The sequence below is a fragment of the Prunus avium genome, chromosome 1 (genome assembly GCF_965620075.1).
Source record: "Prunus avium chromosome 1, drPruAviu1.hap1.1, whole genome shotgun sequence".
NCBI classification, from domain to species: Eukaryota; Viridiplantae; Streptophyta; class Magnoliopsida; order Rosales; family Rosaceae; genus Prunus; species Prunus avium.
In genome coordinates this window covers 49507941-49520656 of record NC_142284.1, presented here as the reverse complement: position 1 = coordinate 49520656, position 12716 = coordinate 49507941, and the positions used below count along the sequence as shown (strand labels likewise).

The 12716-nt window shown below is 36.1% G+C and overlaps 1 protein-coding gene across 1 annotated transcript; it reads right to left on the bottom strand.

The window, feature by feature from the left end:
- Positions 1-205: 205 nt before the first annotated feature.
- Positions 206-3386, bottom strand: LOC110764799 (eukaryotic initiation factor 4A-14). Its single transcript, XM_021967829.2, has 5 exons — positions 3220-3386; positions 2540-2609; positions 2283-2389; positions 1426-1856; positions 206-1126 (listed from the first exon to the last, which is right to left on the bottom strand). The coding sequence occupies exons 2-5, from the start codon at positions 2605-2607 to the stop codon at positions 491-493; spliced, it is 1242 nt and encodes a 413-aa protein (XP_021823521.1). The 5' UTR covers positions 2608-2609; positions 3220-3386; the 3' UTR covers positions 206-490.
- Between the last annotated feature and the right edge of the window lie 9330 nt (positions 3387-12716).

Genomic DNA, 12716 nt, shown 5'->3' with positions numbered 1-12716 from the left:
CAATAATTTGTTATGAGGGAATCTAAACCATCTTTCATCTTTTTCTTCTTTCCTTATCTTTTAATCTATATTCGTTTCTTTTATTCTTTTTTCCTGAGGACTTTTGTCGAGACAAGGATAGAACTTATTCTTCTCTTCTTTGATTATTGAAAAGTTATCCCCAAGTGCAGTGTCTGCATTTCTTTAACCAAACGAGAAACTTCCATGACTCCAAACATAATATTCCATCTCAAAACCAAACTTAGAACAAATCAATCCAAACACAGTTACTGCTGCGAGTTGTCTCACATACTAGAAATACAAGAAATGCAACAAAATTTTCATGTGGTTTTTGCACACCTGAAATATGGGAATGGGAGCCCGTCTCTTATGCACAGGTCCATACCCCAGATTCAAGTGATCCATGCTAAATAAAGGCCCCTACACCTACAAGGAAGAAAATAAATATGGCTTCCAAATTAGAAGCCAATTACCGCACCAAAGCAAAACCTTAAAGCAGATCAGCAACATTTGCCGGCAGCTCCTCAATCACAACATTATAAAACTTCTGGATGTCAAACAACATCCTGTCGTCATCCTTGGTCACAAAATTGATGGCAACACCCTTCCTCCCGAAACGACCACTACGACCAATGCGGTGGAGGTAGTTTTCTGGTTGTGTTGGAAGATCAAAATTAATCACTAGAGAGACCTGCTGGACATCAATACCACGGGCCAAGAGATCAGTTGTTATGAGCACACGAGAAGAACCAGACCGAAACTCTCTCATGATAATGTCTCTTGTGTTTTGGTCCATGTCTCCATGGGTGGCAGAGACTGTGTGATCACGGCTGCGCATCTTGTCAGCGAGCCAATCAACTTTGCGCCTGGTGTTCACAAAGATGACACTCTGAGTAATTGCCAAGGTCTCATAAAGATCACAAAGTGTCTCAAGTTTCCATTCCTCTTTATCAACATTGACATGGAATTGCTTGATACCCTCAAGGGTGAGCTCATCACGTTTCACCAAAATCCTCACAGGTTTATTCATGAACTTCCTAGTGATGTCAAGGGCCTCCGGTGGCATTGTGGCAGAGAAAACTCCCACCTGAATTTTCGATGGTAGCAGCTGGAAAATGTCATAGATCTGAAAATATGAACCGAGGTTGTTAGTACAATAAACCACTAGACCAAATAGCATGTAAACTAAACGGAAACTTTGAATTCCTTCAAACTTATCTCTAAATGTAGGAATTGCAAATTCAGCCTAGAAGGCCAAGCATTCAACTTATGCTAAAACAGAATTACAAAAAGCACTACAAACACAAGTCACATAATTGAATGCCAAACCCAGGTAACAGTGAGCATCACAAAACTCATTTTTTGTAGTAAGAAGTATCAGCTACTGAAGAAAAAAATAATAAATATAAAAATGAAATTCTGGACCTGATCCTTGAAACCTCGTGAAAGCATTTCATCTGCTTCATCTAAGACAAACATCTTAATGTAATCTGGACGAAGAGACTGTCTCCGTAACATGTCAAATACACGACCAGGTGTACCAACAACGACATGGACCCCACTGGAGAGAATGCGTTGATCTTCACGAACACTGGTCCCACCAAAACAAGCATGAACCTTGACACCAAGATAGTCCCCCAGTGCTCGCATAACCTTCTCAATCTGTTGAGCAAGTTCTCGTGTGGGTGCAAGAACCAATGCCTGGCAATCAGGTAAGGCATAATCAAGCTGCTGCAGAATTCCAGAGCAGAAAGTCGCAGTTTTTCCAGTTCCAGACTGTGCCTGTTGAATCACATCAAGTCCCTTGCAGAAAGGAACAATTCCCCTTTGCTGAATTGCAGAGGGCTTCTCAAAACCTTCAAAAAAAAGGTTTGGACTGCAAATCAGCTTTTCAATTTACCACAAGGATGACTATATACCATCAAACATGCATATAAAGACATATAATATATATATATAATACAGAAGAGGCAGTGGCCATGACATTAAATGGTGTAGGATTTTGCTTCAAGTGACGGTCTTAAAAGTCACAACCTAAACTATTACACCAATTCTTAATTTTCTGTTATCTAAACAAACACACACACGCACGCACAACAAAATTGTCAGAAAACCTCAATATACTCTATATGCAAAATGGAGTTATAACCCTGAATCTTCCTAAAATGCTTGAAACTAAAATCATCCGATCAGGCACACCTTGCCAAGAATTTCCCAGAAACAAGTTTCAAAAAGTCAAAAAGTCAAAAAGAAAAAAAAAGGTGTAGCATTATTTAATTTACCATATGCATAAATGCCCCTAAGAAGGTTCTCCTGCAATCCCATAGCATCAAAGCTGTCATGAACCTCATCATATGATGTGAAGAATTCTTGCCCATCAGCTCCAAGTCTGCTCCCATCAGTAAATTAAAACAAGATTAACTTCTTTATCATTGGCAATACAAATATGCACCACATGCAAAATTCTGAATATGTGAATCAAAGAAGACTATAAGAGAGAGAGACAGAGAGAAAGAGAGAGGACAAAAATAAAACTTACAACTCACTCATTTTAGCATCATACTGACGAGCATCAAATTGGGATCCTTCCGGTGCCACAGCAGCCATAACTGAAAATATAAACCAAAAGATATCACATTTATAATTATAACTCATCTAATTAAGGTACTCTTGGTTTACGCAGTAAGATTATAACTGATATTCAAACTGTTAACCAGTATTTTAAAAATGAAGGTGCATCTTTTATGCAATAATTTATTTCAACAACAAAAATGCTCAATCTTGAATATTTTTATGTGAACATCTTTTTCTATGAGATTTTCTTTATGGGACTCTTGGAAAATCAAAAGCCTAATCCTTCCCTGCCCAGATCATGGTATCCCCACCCAGATGACTAAGGTCATACAATCAAAAACTCATCAGACTGAAATCAGAAACATATGTATAAAAAATTGGTTACCACAGTTTACAAAATTCAAATCAAGAATACCTCTGCATTACAAAAGCAATAAGTCAACACACAAAGAACCAAAGATTAAGACTTTCAGGTTTTGAACAACTTTTTGACCTTGTTTTCAGAACTTTCACAGGAACCAAACAAAACCCCACAAGTAATCGATCTGCCCAGAACGAATAAATCGCTAACCACAGCTTGAAAATGTTTATGCATTCAACGAGAGCTTAAATAGATTATAAACTGAACAAAAGACGAGAGCGAACCTGAAAGCGGCAGTGAGAGTTCGACGAAGTGGGAAGTTTTGATAGCGGGCTGTGGATTGTGTTTAGGGTTAGGGTATCCCAAAGTCCTCGGATCTCTTTATAATTTTTTGGATGGAGGAGTTGAGGAAGGCAGCAATGTAAAGACTGGAGAGGGATAAAACGCGTACGTGAAGAGTACAAAAATATGTGAGGGCTCTTCGATGGATCAATCCTTCGCGTTTCCTATTTTGCCCTTGCAGTTCCGTTCTAATAATTGTGGGATAGGAAAAACGAGAATAGCCGGGCGGCTATACTAATTTATAAATAAAAAGAAGAGGACAAGACGAGCGATTAGAAACTCGAGTAATGGCCTAATTGTGATGAATAATGCTCTAAACAACTCTTATCAATAAACCAAAATTGGAAAATAAAAAAAAGGATCCCACTATATATATAAGGGTTATTCGCAACAATGGTCCCTCAACTATACCCATATTTACAGTTTAGTCACTCAATTCAATTATTAGTTGTAGAGGTCACTCAATTAGGTGTTTTGTTGCACCGTTAGTCCTACCGTCAAGTCTCTCTAATGGTAGGGACTAATGGTGCAACACAACACCTGATTGAGTGACCAAAATGTAACTCCGAGTATAGATGATGGATCATTGCTACAAATAATCTTAACTGAAAAGTCACATTTGCCCATCAATAATTTAAGAGATGCTTGCCACGTCATCATTTTAAACAGAAAAAGTAACAGATTTGAAGGTAGGACTAACGGTGCAACAAAACACATAATTGAGTGACCTCTGCAACTAATATTTGAGTTGAGTGACCAAAGTGTAACTTGGGGTATAGTTGAGGGACCATTGCTGCGAATAACCCTATATATAAAGAGTATAGCCACGGCTCTTGGGCTCTGGATAAATTTAATTATCTATAATATATTTAAATATTCACTAAAAAAATAATAATTAAAATATAATTACTAATTAAAGTAATTCAAAAAGGCTAAAATACCCAATCCTAGACATGTATTTATAAAAATACCCAAGCACTATTTAAACATAGAAACATACCCAAAATGGGTTTTGGGTATGTGTGTAATGATGGGTTTTGGGTATATTTATAAATGGGTTTTGAGTGTATGTAATGATGAGTTTTGGGTATGTTTATAAAGTGTTTTGGGTGTTTGGTATTTTTATAATTTCAGCTCCCATTTTGGGTATTTTAGTGAAACTCCCCAAACCTCTTCCGACAAAAGTTCGTTGAAATAGGTCTATGTTGGCAAAATTTGCCATTCTTTATTTTTTATTTTTGTTTTTAAAAATAATATAGCCACGCGTCGTTTTTATTTTTTTGTTTCTTAACACGTGCGTGATATCCGAGAACTACTAAGCGCACCATGAAGAACGAAGTTGTTGGGCCTTAATTTAATAAAAAAACAGTTATTGGACCTAAATCGAATGAGAAATTGATATTGGGTCCAATTTTCACAGAGTTGAGAAGTTTGGAAAACTAGGCCTAAAGGGAGAACGGGACAAAAGGCCTCTTTCCCTGGTGATGCAAAAAGGTAGATTTTTCTGACAATTTCCCAGCTGGCCCAATAACCACAATCATTCCACAAATATTTGGGGTGATTATTGATTCAATGTTGGAAGATGTCTTATCTTTGAATTTCCACTCATTTCATGATAAGAGAAAAACACCACTATAATTTAATTTCTTAAGTGATTGGAAAACTTATCCTTACACGCGAGATCATGTATTCTATTTTCCTTCCATTCCTTCCTCTTCTACATCTTGTTTTCTTGTAATTTTGCCCTGAGCAACATATGATGTTTGGTGGTTCTAATTAAATATGTTACTATTTTACGTGTTATAATATAATGTACGAAGAAATCCTTTATAATTTAAAATATGCACACCCAATTATAATTAACTACAACATAAGGTTGGAAACGAAAATGCTGTGTCACTGGAGTCATGAATAGAAACAAATGTAAAAATTAGCTATAACTACAACATGTTAATTATCTACTTCTCCCACACATCCTATGAATTAGCCAAAAAGAGTCAAAAGGAGTAATGAAGGTGTTGAGAAAATGCGACAATATTATGTTGTGTACATTTAAACCCATTTATTTATATATTTTTCTGCAAATTTTAACGGGACCATGGCGGTACTTATCACCTATTGTCATATTTTTTATTTTTCGACATGACAATACATAGTAGGCCTAAGGTATCGCTATGATGACATCCCCGTTACATATAATGTCTTATCATGGGATGGGGTAAGAGTTCATTATCAGACAGAACTGCCGGTTTTCGTTTTCTGGACAATATATTGGATTATATGAGTCACAAAATGGTTATCTGCTTGCTGCTGCAATCGCCCGCCTCCATACTGGACCAATGCATGATGCTGCATATTATTAATAGCTGGAGATGGGAAGTGCATCACGTGATCATGCACATGCCTCTGAATTCTGCTTCAATTGAATCATCACATATGGTTGGTTTGGTTGCCTGCCTTGGCTTGGTCCGCCTTTGTTGCGAAATACTCCACTGCCAAGTTCATTGGTGCGAGTTAATATTGGATGATGTTGCGGCTCATATTGAAACAAACATTAAAACATTAATAATTCTTTTTACAAAATAAAAGATGAAATATTTCTGAACAATTTGGATTGAATTGATTGATTGATGTATATTTATCCCTTTAACTTTGTTATATATACAGACAGCACAAGATTTAGTGGAAGCTACAACATATATATGGCATATGATGGGACGTGACTTGAATTCAAATATGGCAACCAGAAAGCAAAAATGAAAAAAAGAAAGTGGTTCTGCGTTTTCAATCTTCAAACACAAAGCCAAAAGTTAGGGTTGAAAATCCACCCCAACCACACATTATTGACACGTACCACTGGACCACAAAGATTCTCATATAATCACAAATCTAATTCAATTGATTCTCATCGATGCACTCTTTATTTGATTTAATTGAGAGACGCTGAATTCGTCTTGATTAACTGACCTAATTCACTTATTACATGTTAATTAATTAACATATGTTATATGTCAAAGAAGAATAAATATATGGATGGTGGCCCTTCAACCAAGAAGTAGATAAACCCTAGAATGCCACGTGCAGGTGGCATGCACCCAGATGGATTTCATATACTGGTTTTGGTTGCCGAAAGTGGAAGAAAGTAAAATAAAATCAAATAAGCATGCCGCTTGCTGGTCCAATACTCCTCTCCGAGGGGACTCTCGCCTGCCATTAGGGTTACCACTTACCCAAAAGAAAAGTGTTCGATTTCCATGGACTACGGACCATGAGCAGAAGAAGATGCTTTATCATCATGGTTAGCAATGCAAGTGGTGGCTTTTTTGAACAAATATGTATATATTTATACAATAATTTTGCCAAAGCCTGTTGCCCTGTTGGAACCAACATGTGTATGACTATATGTATGTAAGCACATCCCTCATTTCCCACTCCAAAAAGGGAAAGTCTTAAGACCATACAAAAGACATGCCCACTTCCATAATGGGTATATTTTTCTTCATACCCCACCACTTGTCATCATTCATTGGCACTGCCACTTGTTCATATAGCTTAGCCCTAGAATTATAGCCTCTATTATACTAGTACAAGTATTTTCACACGCCCAAGGTCCGCGTGGTTTTAAAAATAATAACTAACCTTAATTATTCGTTTAATTAAACTAAGTTATTTGAGGCTGATACGCGTTTAATTAAGTTGGTTGGAGCGGATGTGTTCTCCCGGACGAGAGATTATAGAATAGTACTGTACCACCACGTCAGCTGGTGATACTCCCTCTTAAAATTTGACACGTGTTATTTTTTAAAGAAAATAAAAACTTTTTGGACAGCTAGACTTTGACATCCGATTTTACCCTTTAGAATGAAATTTTAAAAATGAAAAAAAGAATGAACTCTCCCACCCCAACTCAGATGCAATTACCCTTGGCCGCCGCCGCCACTCCTCCTCTATTTCTATTCCTCCGTCCTTCTCTCTCATGTACAAACGACAATCTTATTTTACATATGGTGTTTGTTTTCACATTCAAATTTTTTTTTCATTTTTCTTCCTTAACAACAGCATCGTAATCATAATCTCAATTGTTCAATTTCCTCAATTCTCATCTCCCTAAAAAAGAATTAAAAAAATTGAAGAAATAGATTATTGTACAGCAGCCAACCACAACCCACCCTGAACCCAGCATTACCTCCACTTGTCGCCGCCCCATCCCTCTATTTGCCTTCCTTCCTCTCAGTTTCTCTCTCCTCTCTTGTCTTCAATTACATTAATGGATGCATGTCCAATTGAACCCAGTCAACTCATATTCGTTGTTTTCTAGAGAGAGAGATGGAGGGAAGAAGAGAAACAAAGAGGAAGAGAGAGAGAGAGAGGGAGGGGTTGGTGGGAGGAGAGGCAGAACGGCGGTGGATGAATTTTGCCGAATTTTAAGTGTTTGGAAGGCTAAAACAGTTTGCCAAGTTTTTTAGTGTTTTGAAGGCTAAAACAGTAACTTCAAATTCAACTATAAATAAGCTATAACTTTTTTTCTAAAAAATGACACGTGGCAAACTTTGAATGGAAGTAGTACTAGCTGACGTGGTGGTACAGTACTATTCTATAATCTCTCCTCCCGGACCCCGAGTCTCTGCATTTGGGTATTGTGCGTTTATTTGCATTTCGTAAAATCTGAACCATTCAATTAATCCAATACTTGTGGGTATGCCACATCAACTACAATAATTTGTTTACTTTAAAAAATAAAATGACGTTGTTAGTCCATTTATTGACAGAAAATAAAATAAAACCTCCATTGCTGTTTTCATTCTTCCTTCTCTTCATCTTTTTTATTTTCATTTTTTCCTATGGGAAGCCGTAGTCATCAACTTCCTTCCAACCTCTGTACCCCACCAACCAAGAATCCCAACCTCTGTACCCCTCCATTTCTCCTCCCACCACAGAAAAAGACACAAACCCTTTTCTTCAAACACCTCCGCCATCACACTCATTGAAAACCCAACCACCGCTCCTTTGTAAATCCCACACCACACCTCAATAAATCAATCATATTTATCAAACGCATACCCCTTCGTCCTCATTGCAGGGAATCCAAAAGCCCTCTGACTTTACTCCTTCCACAGAAAACCCTTATGATCACCTAGCACCATCACCAGCCTCACCACAGAAAACCCAAGATCTCAAAGAAGCTCATCATGAAGATATTCCATCATCAATCAGAATAGCAATCAATTGGGTATTTTCCCGATCAATTTCGGTTGAGGACTACAACTTCCTTTTTTTTTTTTTAAAATCAAAGGAAGAATGAGGAGAGCGAGATTGGAGGGATTTTTTTTGTCAAATGGACTAACTCCGTCAGTTTTTTCAAAAAGGGAAACAAACTATTATAATTCATGTGGCATCCCCACAAGTATTGGATTAGTTGAATGGTCCATATGTTACGAAATGCAGGTAAATGCACAATGCCTAAATGCAGAGGTTCATGATTTGTGTTCCCCCTATGCACTCAAATTCGAATCCCCTCCGTGTAGTTTATATTATATTAAAGTATAATATTGTTTGTATCAAAACTGAGTCATTTGAGCAACCACAAAAAAACACTAAAATAGATGAGCAATATCATCAAAGCCTTGTCAAACTCAATCACCAAAGTTGAAACCACTTTCTCTCTCTTTGCGAATGGTAAGAATTCCATGAATTTGGTTTAACTTTGCTAAATTATCATGACGTTAATGGGCTGCATACATTTTGTATAATTAATTACCATTAAGGTTGGTCTTAGGCTTTATGCAAGTATCAAATCCAATCTTACAAATTCGAGCCAAAAGAAGAAAAAAAATTCCAATCTTACAATATAATATATATGTTTGTTAATTATGGAATAATTTAGCAAAGGCATGACGTCCCGCAAACCACGCATTTGCAAAGTCGATGATATATATTCTCTTTTGCATTATTATGAATTAATTATTATAAAGCATATATACTTTAAACTGCTTTAGCGCCGCATTTGATCTTTTTTTCGCCGGTTTGTGTATAGTATGATCGAGAATGAGGGCCTGTTGAGCCCTCATTGGCCAACTGGTTTGAAAGAAGCCATTCCTTTCTCTTTTTCTTTTTCTCAAAGGACTGGGCCTGCCTGCCCACATATCTTTGTTAATTACTAATTAGCTTAATTTAATTATTAATTGCATTTTATTAATCTATGATTTGATTAAGGGGGCATACTACTTTTGCATGTTCGACTTTGCAGATATATTTTCCTTCTGTGTTTTTTTTGTGTCATGGATATTCAAGGCATATTGTACCATTGCAATCTAGCTTAGCAAATGGGGGGATACTGCTGATCTCTCTGCATGTGATTTCAATGACAACTATGATTTAGTATCATGTTTAATTACTAATTAAACATCGAAACATGTACAGCTTCACATTTTTAATTGCCTCCTTCTGCATATCTTCAAGTTCATTGGTTAATTTTCCTCCCTTTTTCCACATTCTTATCGAAGAAATTGCTTCTTAAACCCATCATTAGGTCATATTTTGGAAAGAAAATTTACTTTACACATGAGAGAATCTATAAACTAGGACATGACTTCGTAGTTTAGGTCAAAATGCAACCCCTGCTGCTAATCATAATCTTAATACGCATACAGAGGAAACTATTAGGTAGACTCATATCGATTATTATATGATTGTTTGTGAGTTGTATACCACAATGCTGACCAATATACTGAAATGACACCTAGTCATTCTTATGCATATACATCACTCATTACACATAGATGTCACCAACAATGTGTGTTATTTCAAATCCATATATGTACTTGTATCATGTTAGTATGATTGATGTGACGAGGTATAACTGTTGTATTTAGGAATTTTTCTAGGGACAAGACTTCCAGCCATTCATGCTCTATGACCTATGAAATCCATATACATGGACGGTTGGAAGTCACTCACATGACGACTATCCCTATGCATATCTTTAATTAATGTCATACACACAAAAACCATTATTATTGGTACAGATCTGAAATAGATCCCATCAGGGCAATATACAATAAATAAAATCCTCCCACAATGCAATTTCTTGTAAATCACAGAAGACTCTTAAATATTTCTCATACATATGCATACATTTGGAGTTAGGAACACAAAACTAGATTTCCAAAATTATATTTTTAAATATTATATAGAGAGGACCAGGATTCAGGCCAGAAGAGATAGGGTTTGTAAGGATGGTGGTGCACTGATCATAATAAAGGTGAATAGCAAGGATTGGAAGGTTGGAGATTTAAAATTACAAGATGCATTGGTGACAGTAACCGATCAATAAATGTATATGGTTGGGGCATGAACATATGGGAAGAGAGAGATAAAGAGATAAAGTTTCTAGAGAACTTCTTTTCTTTCTTTTCTCTCTGTGATTAAAAGGGAATTAAAATAATCAAGGATGACCAATAGAAGATAAAACCACATTATTCCATACGTGATGCAACCCTTCTCTTTCTCTCTTTGTCCTTCTATATAAAGCCTCCCACACCCCCTTACAAGTTCCCATATCTCAAAGCAAAGCAAAGCAAACCAATATATGTGATGTTCCAATTTCACAGAACATTTCTGGGTTTCGGAGATATGAATTCGAAATAGGGTTTTGGGTTTCTTCGATCTCTCTGGTGCAATATTTAAAAGGGCTAACTAGTTCAGGGTAATGGAGGTGACAGAAGAGAGTGAGCACACAAGGTGTTTTCTTGCATGGTGGGTTTCATGCTTGAAGCTTTGCGTGCTTACTCTCTATCTGTCACCCACTTCTCTCTCTCTCTCTCTCTCTACTTCCCTCTCTCTCTCTCTCTGTTTCTTTCTGATTCATGTTTGTTCTGTGTTCATAATTTTGCATGAAAGATTAATTAGTACTGATCTGTTTGAATCAATTCATGGGTCAAGATTAGTCTGTGCTCATGAAATTTATTTCATTTCGACATGTCGGTCTCGAACTATGTACGGATTAGGGTTACTTAGGGTTTTTTTTTTGCTGTTTTGTTTTTGCTATCGATCGGATCCAGTAGTTTTAGGCATTAAATTTCTCATTAATTTGTTGCTGACTTATAGGTCATATTCCAAATAAATGATCTGCATAATTGGTATGCTGGTAAATTTCAGTCTCCGGCCATAATTAGTACAAGGGGTGAATTTCGATCTGGTTTTCATAATTTCATTAATGAATTGTATCCAACATGCATCATGGTTCCACACATCTGTCAGATGGCAGTCAATATCTTTGGGGTTATTAAGGTTTTTTTTCTTGATGTCGTAATAAATATTGCAAGGATTGTGGTTTTTGGGTTAATTTGCAGCTAATTTGGTCAAGTCAAGTGATTCTATGGAGACTGAGACTGAGCTATATCTACATGCTGAAGGGTCTTCATGATCATCTGGGCTCGCAATGTGATGATGGTGGAACTTGGAACTGGTTTTGGTTTTGTGTTCACTCTCTGTACAAAATAGATTTGAAGCTAGCTCTCTTTGCAAGCTAAAAGGCAGTATATGTTGAATTAATTACAGATTTGAAAATTAATCTAGTAATTTCAAGATTTCTATTAATAAAAATAAATTGTATTGATTGGAATTGTTTGAAGGTGCATGCAGTAAGCAGTGTAATTTGGTTTTGTTCCAGCAAAGAACTGTAATTAATTCTGTAAAATTGGGCATTCGACTCGGGCTAGCAATATAAATGGTTGATTCGTAAATTGGTCAATATATTAAATCTAGGTTGTATTCCTGATTTAAAATGAGGAATTTGTGTTCATGTTAATTGTAACATAAAATATTAAACAAAAAAAATACATGAAAAAAAGATAGGACTTTGATTTACAAATGTTTTAGCCAGTAAATGTGAAGTAACATTTATTTTCTTGATTATTTGAAGCAGATGTAGTCCTATTATCCTCTAGTTTTCAGGCTAGAAAATGTGCAACTGAAGAATACATCGAGGATGTAGCAAACTAAATGTGTTGTGTTGTTTATGATCTCTGGGATTTTGCTATCCCCGCTTGCGATTAAGTTTTTCTCCTATAAAACTAATTTCTATTATCCGTAATAACTTAAAGAAGATTAACTTCTACTTAATAAATAAAGGATAGTCTAATTTCTATTATTAGATTACATATATAATAACAGGAACATAGACGGACATGCACACAAATTGTTGATTGCATAAATCTTAACTACTATAATAATTCATGTAAATTTCAATTTTCTTATATTATACGTACGAATAAGTTTCTTAATAACAGGTTTGGGGCCAATGATTTAAAAAAAAAACATTCACTTATAACAAAACCAAAGCAATTGAAGGTCATAGGCTCTCTCCTCCTCCTCTTATCCAAACAAAATCCCTCCATCTGCAATGATTTAGATAGAGCATGATAGAACAGTTAAATCA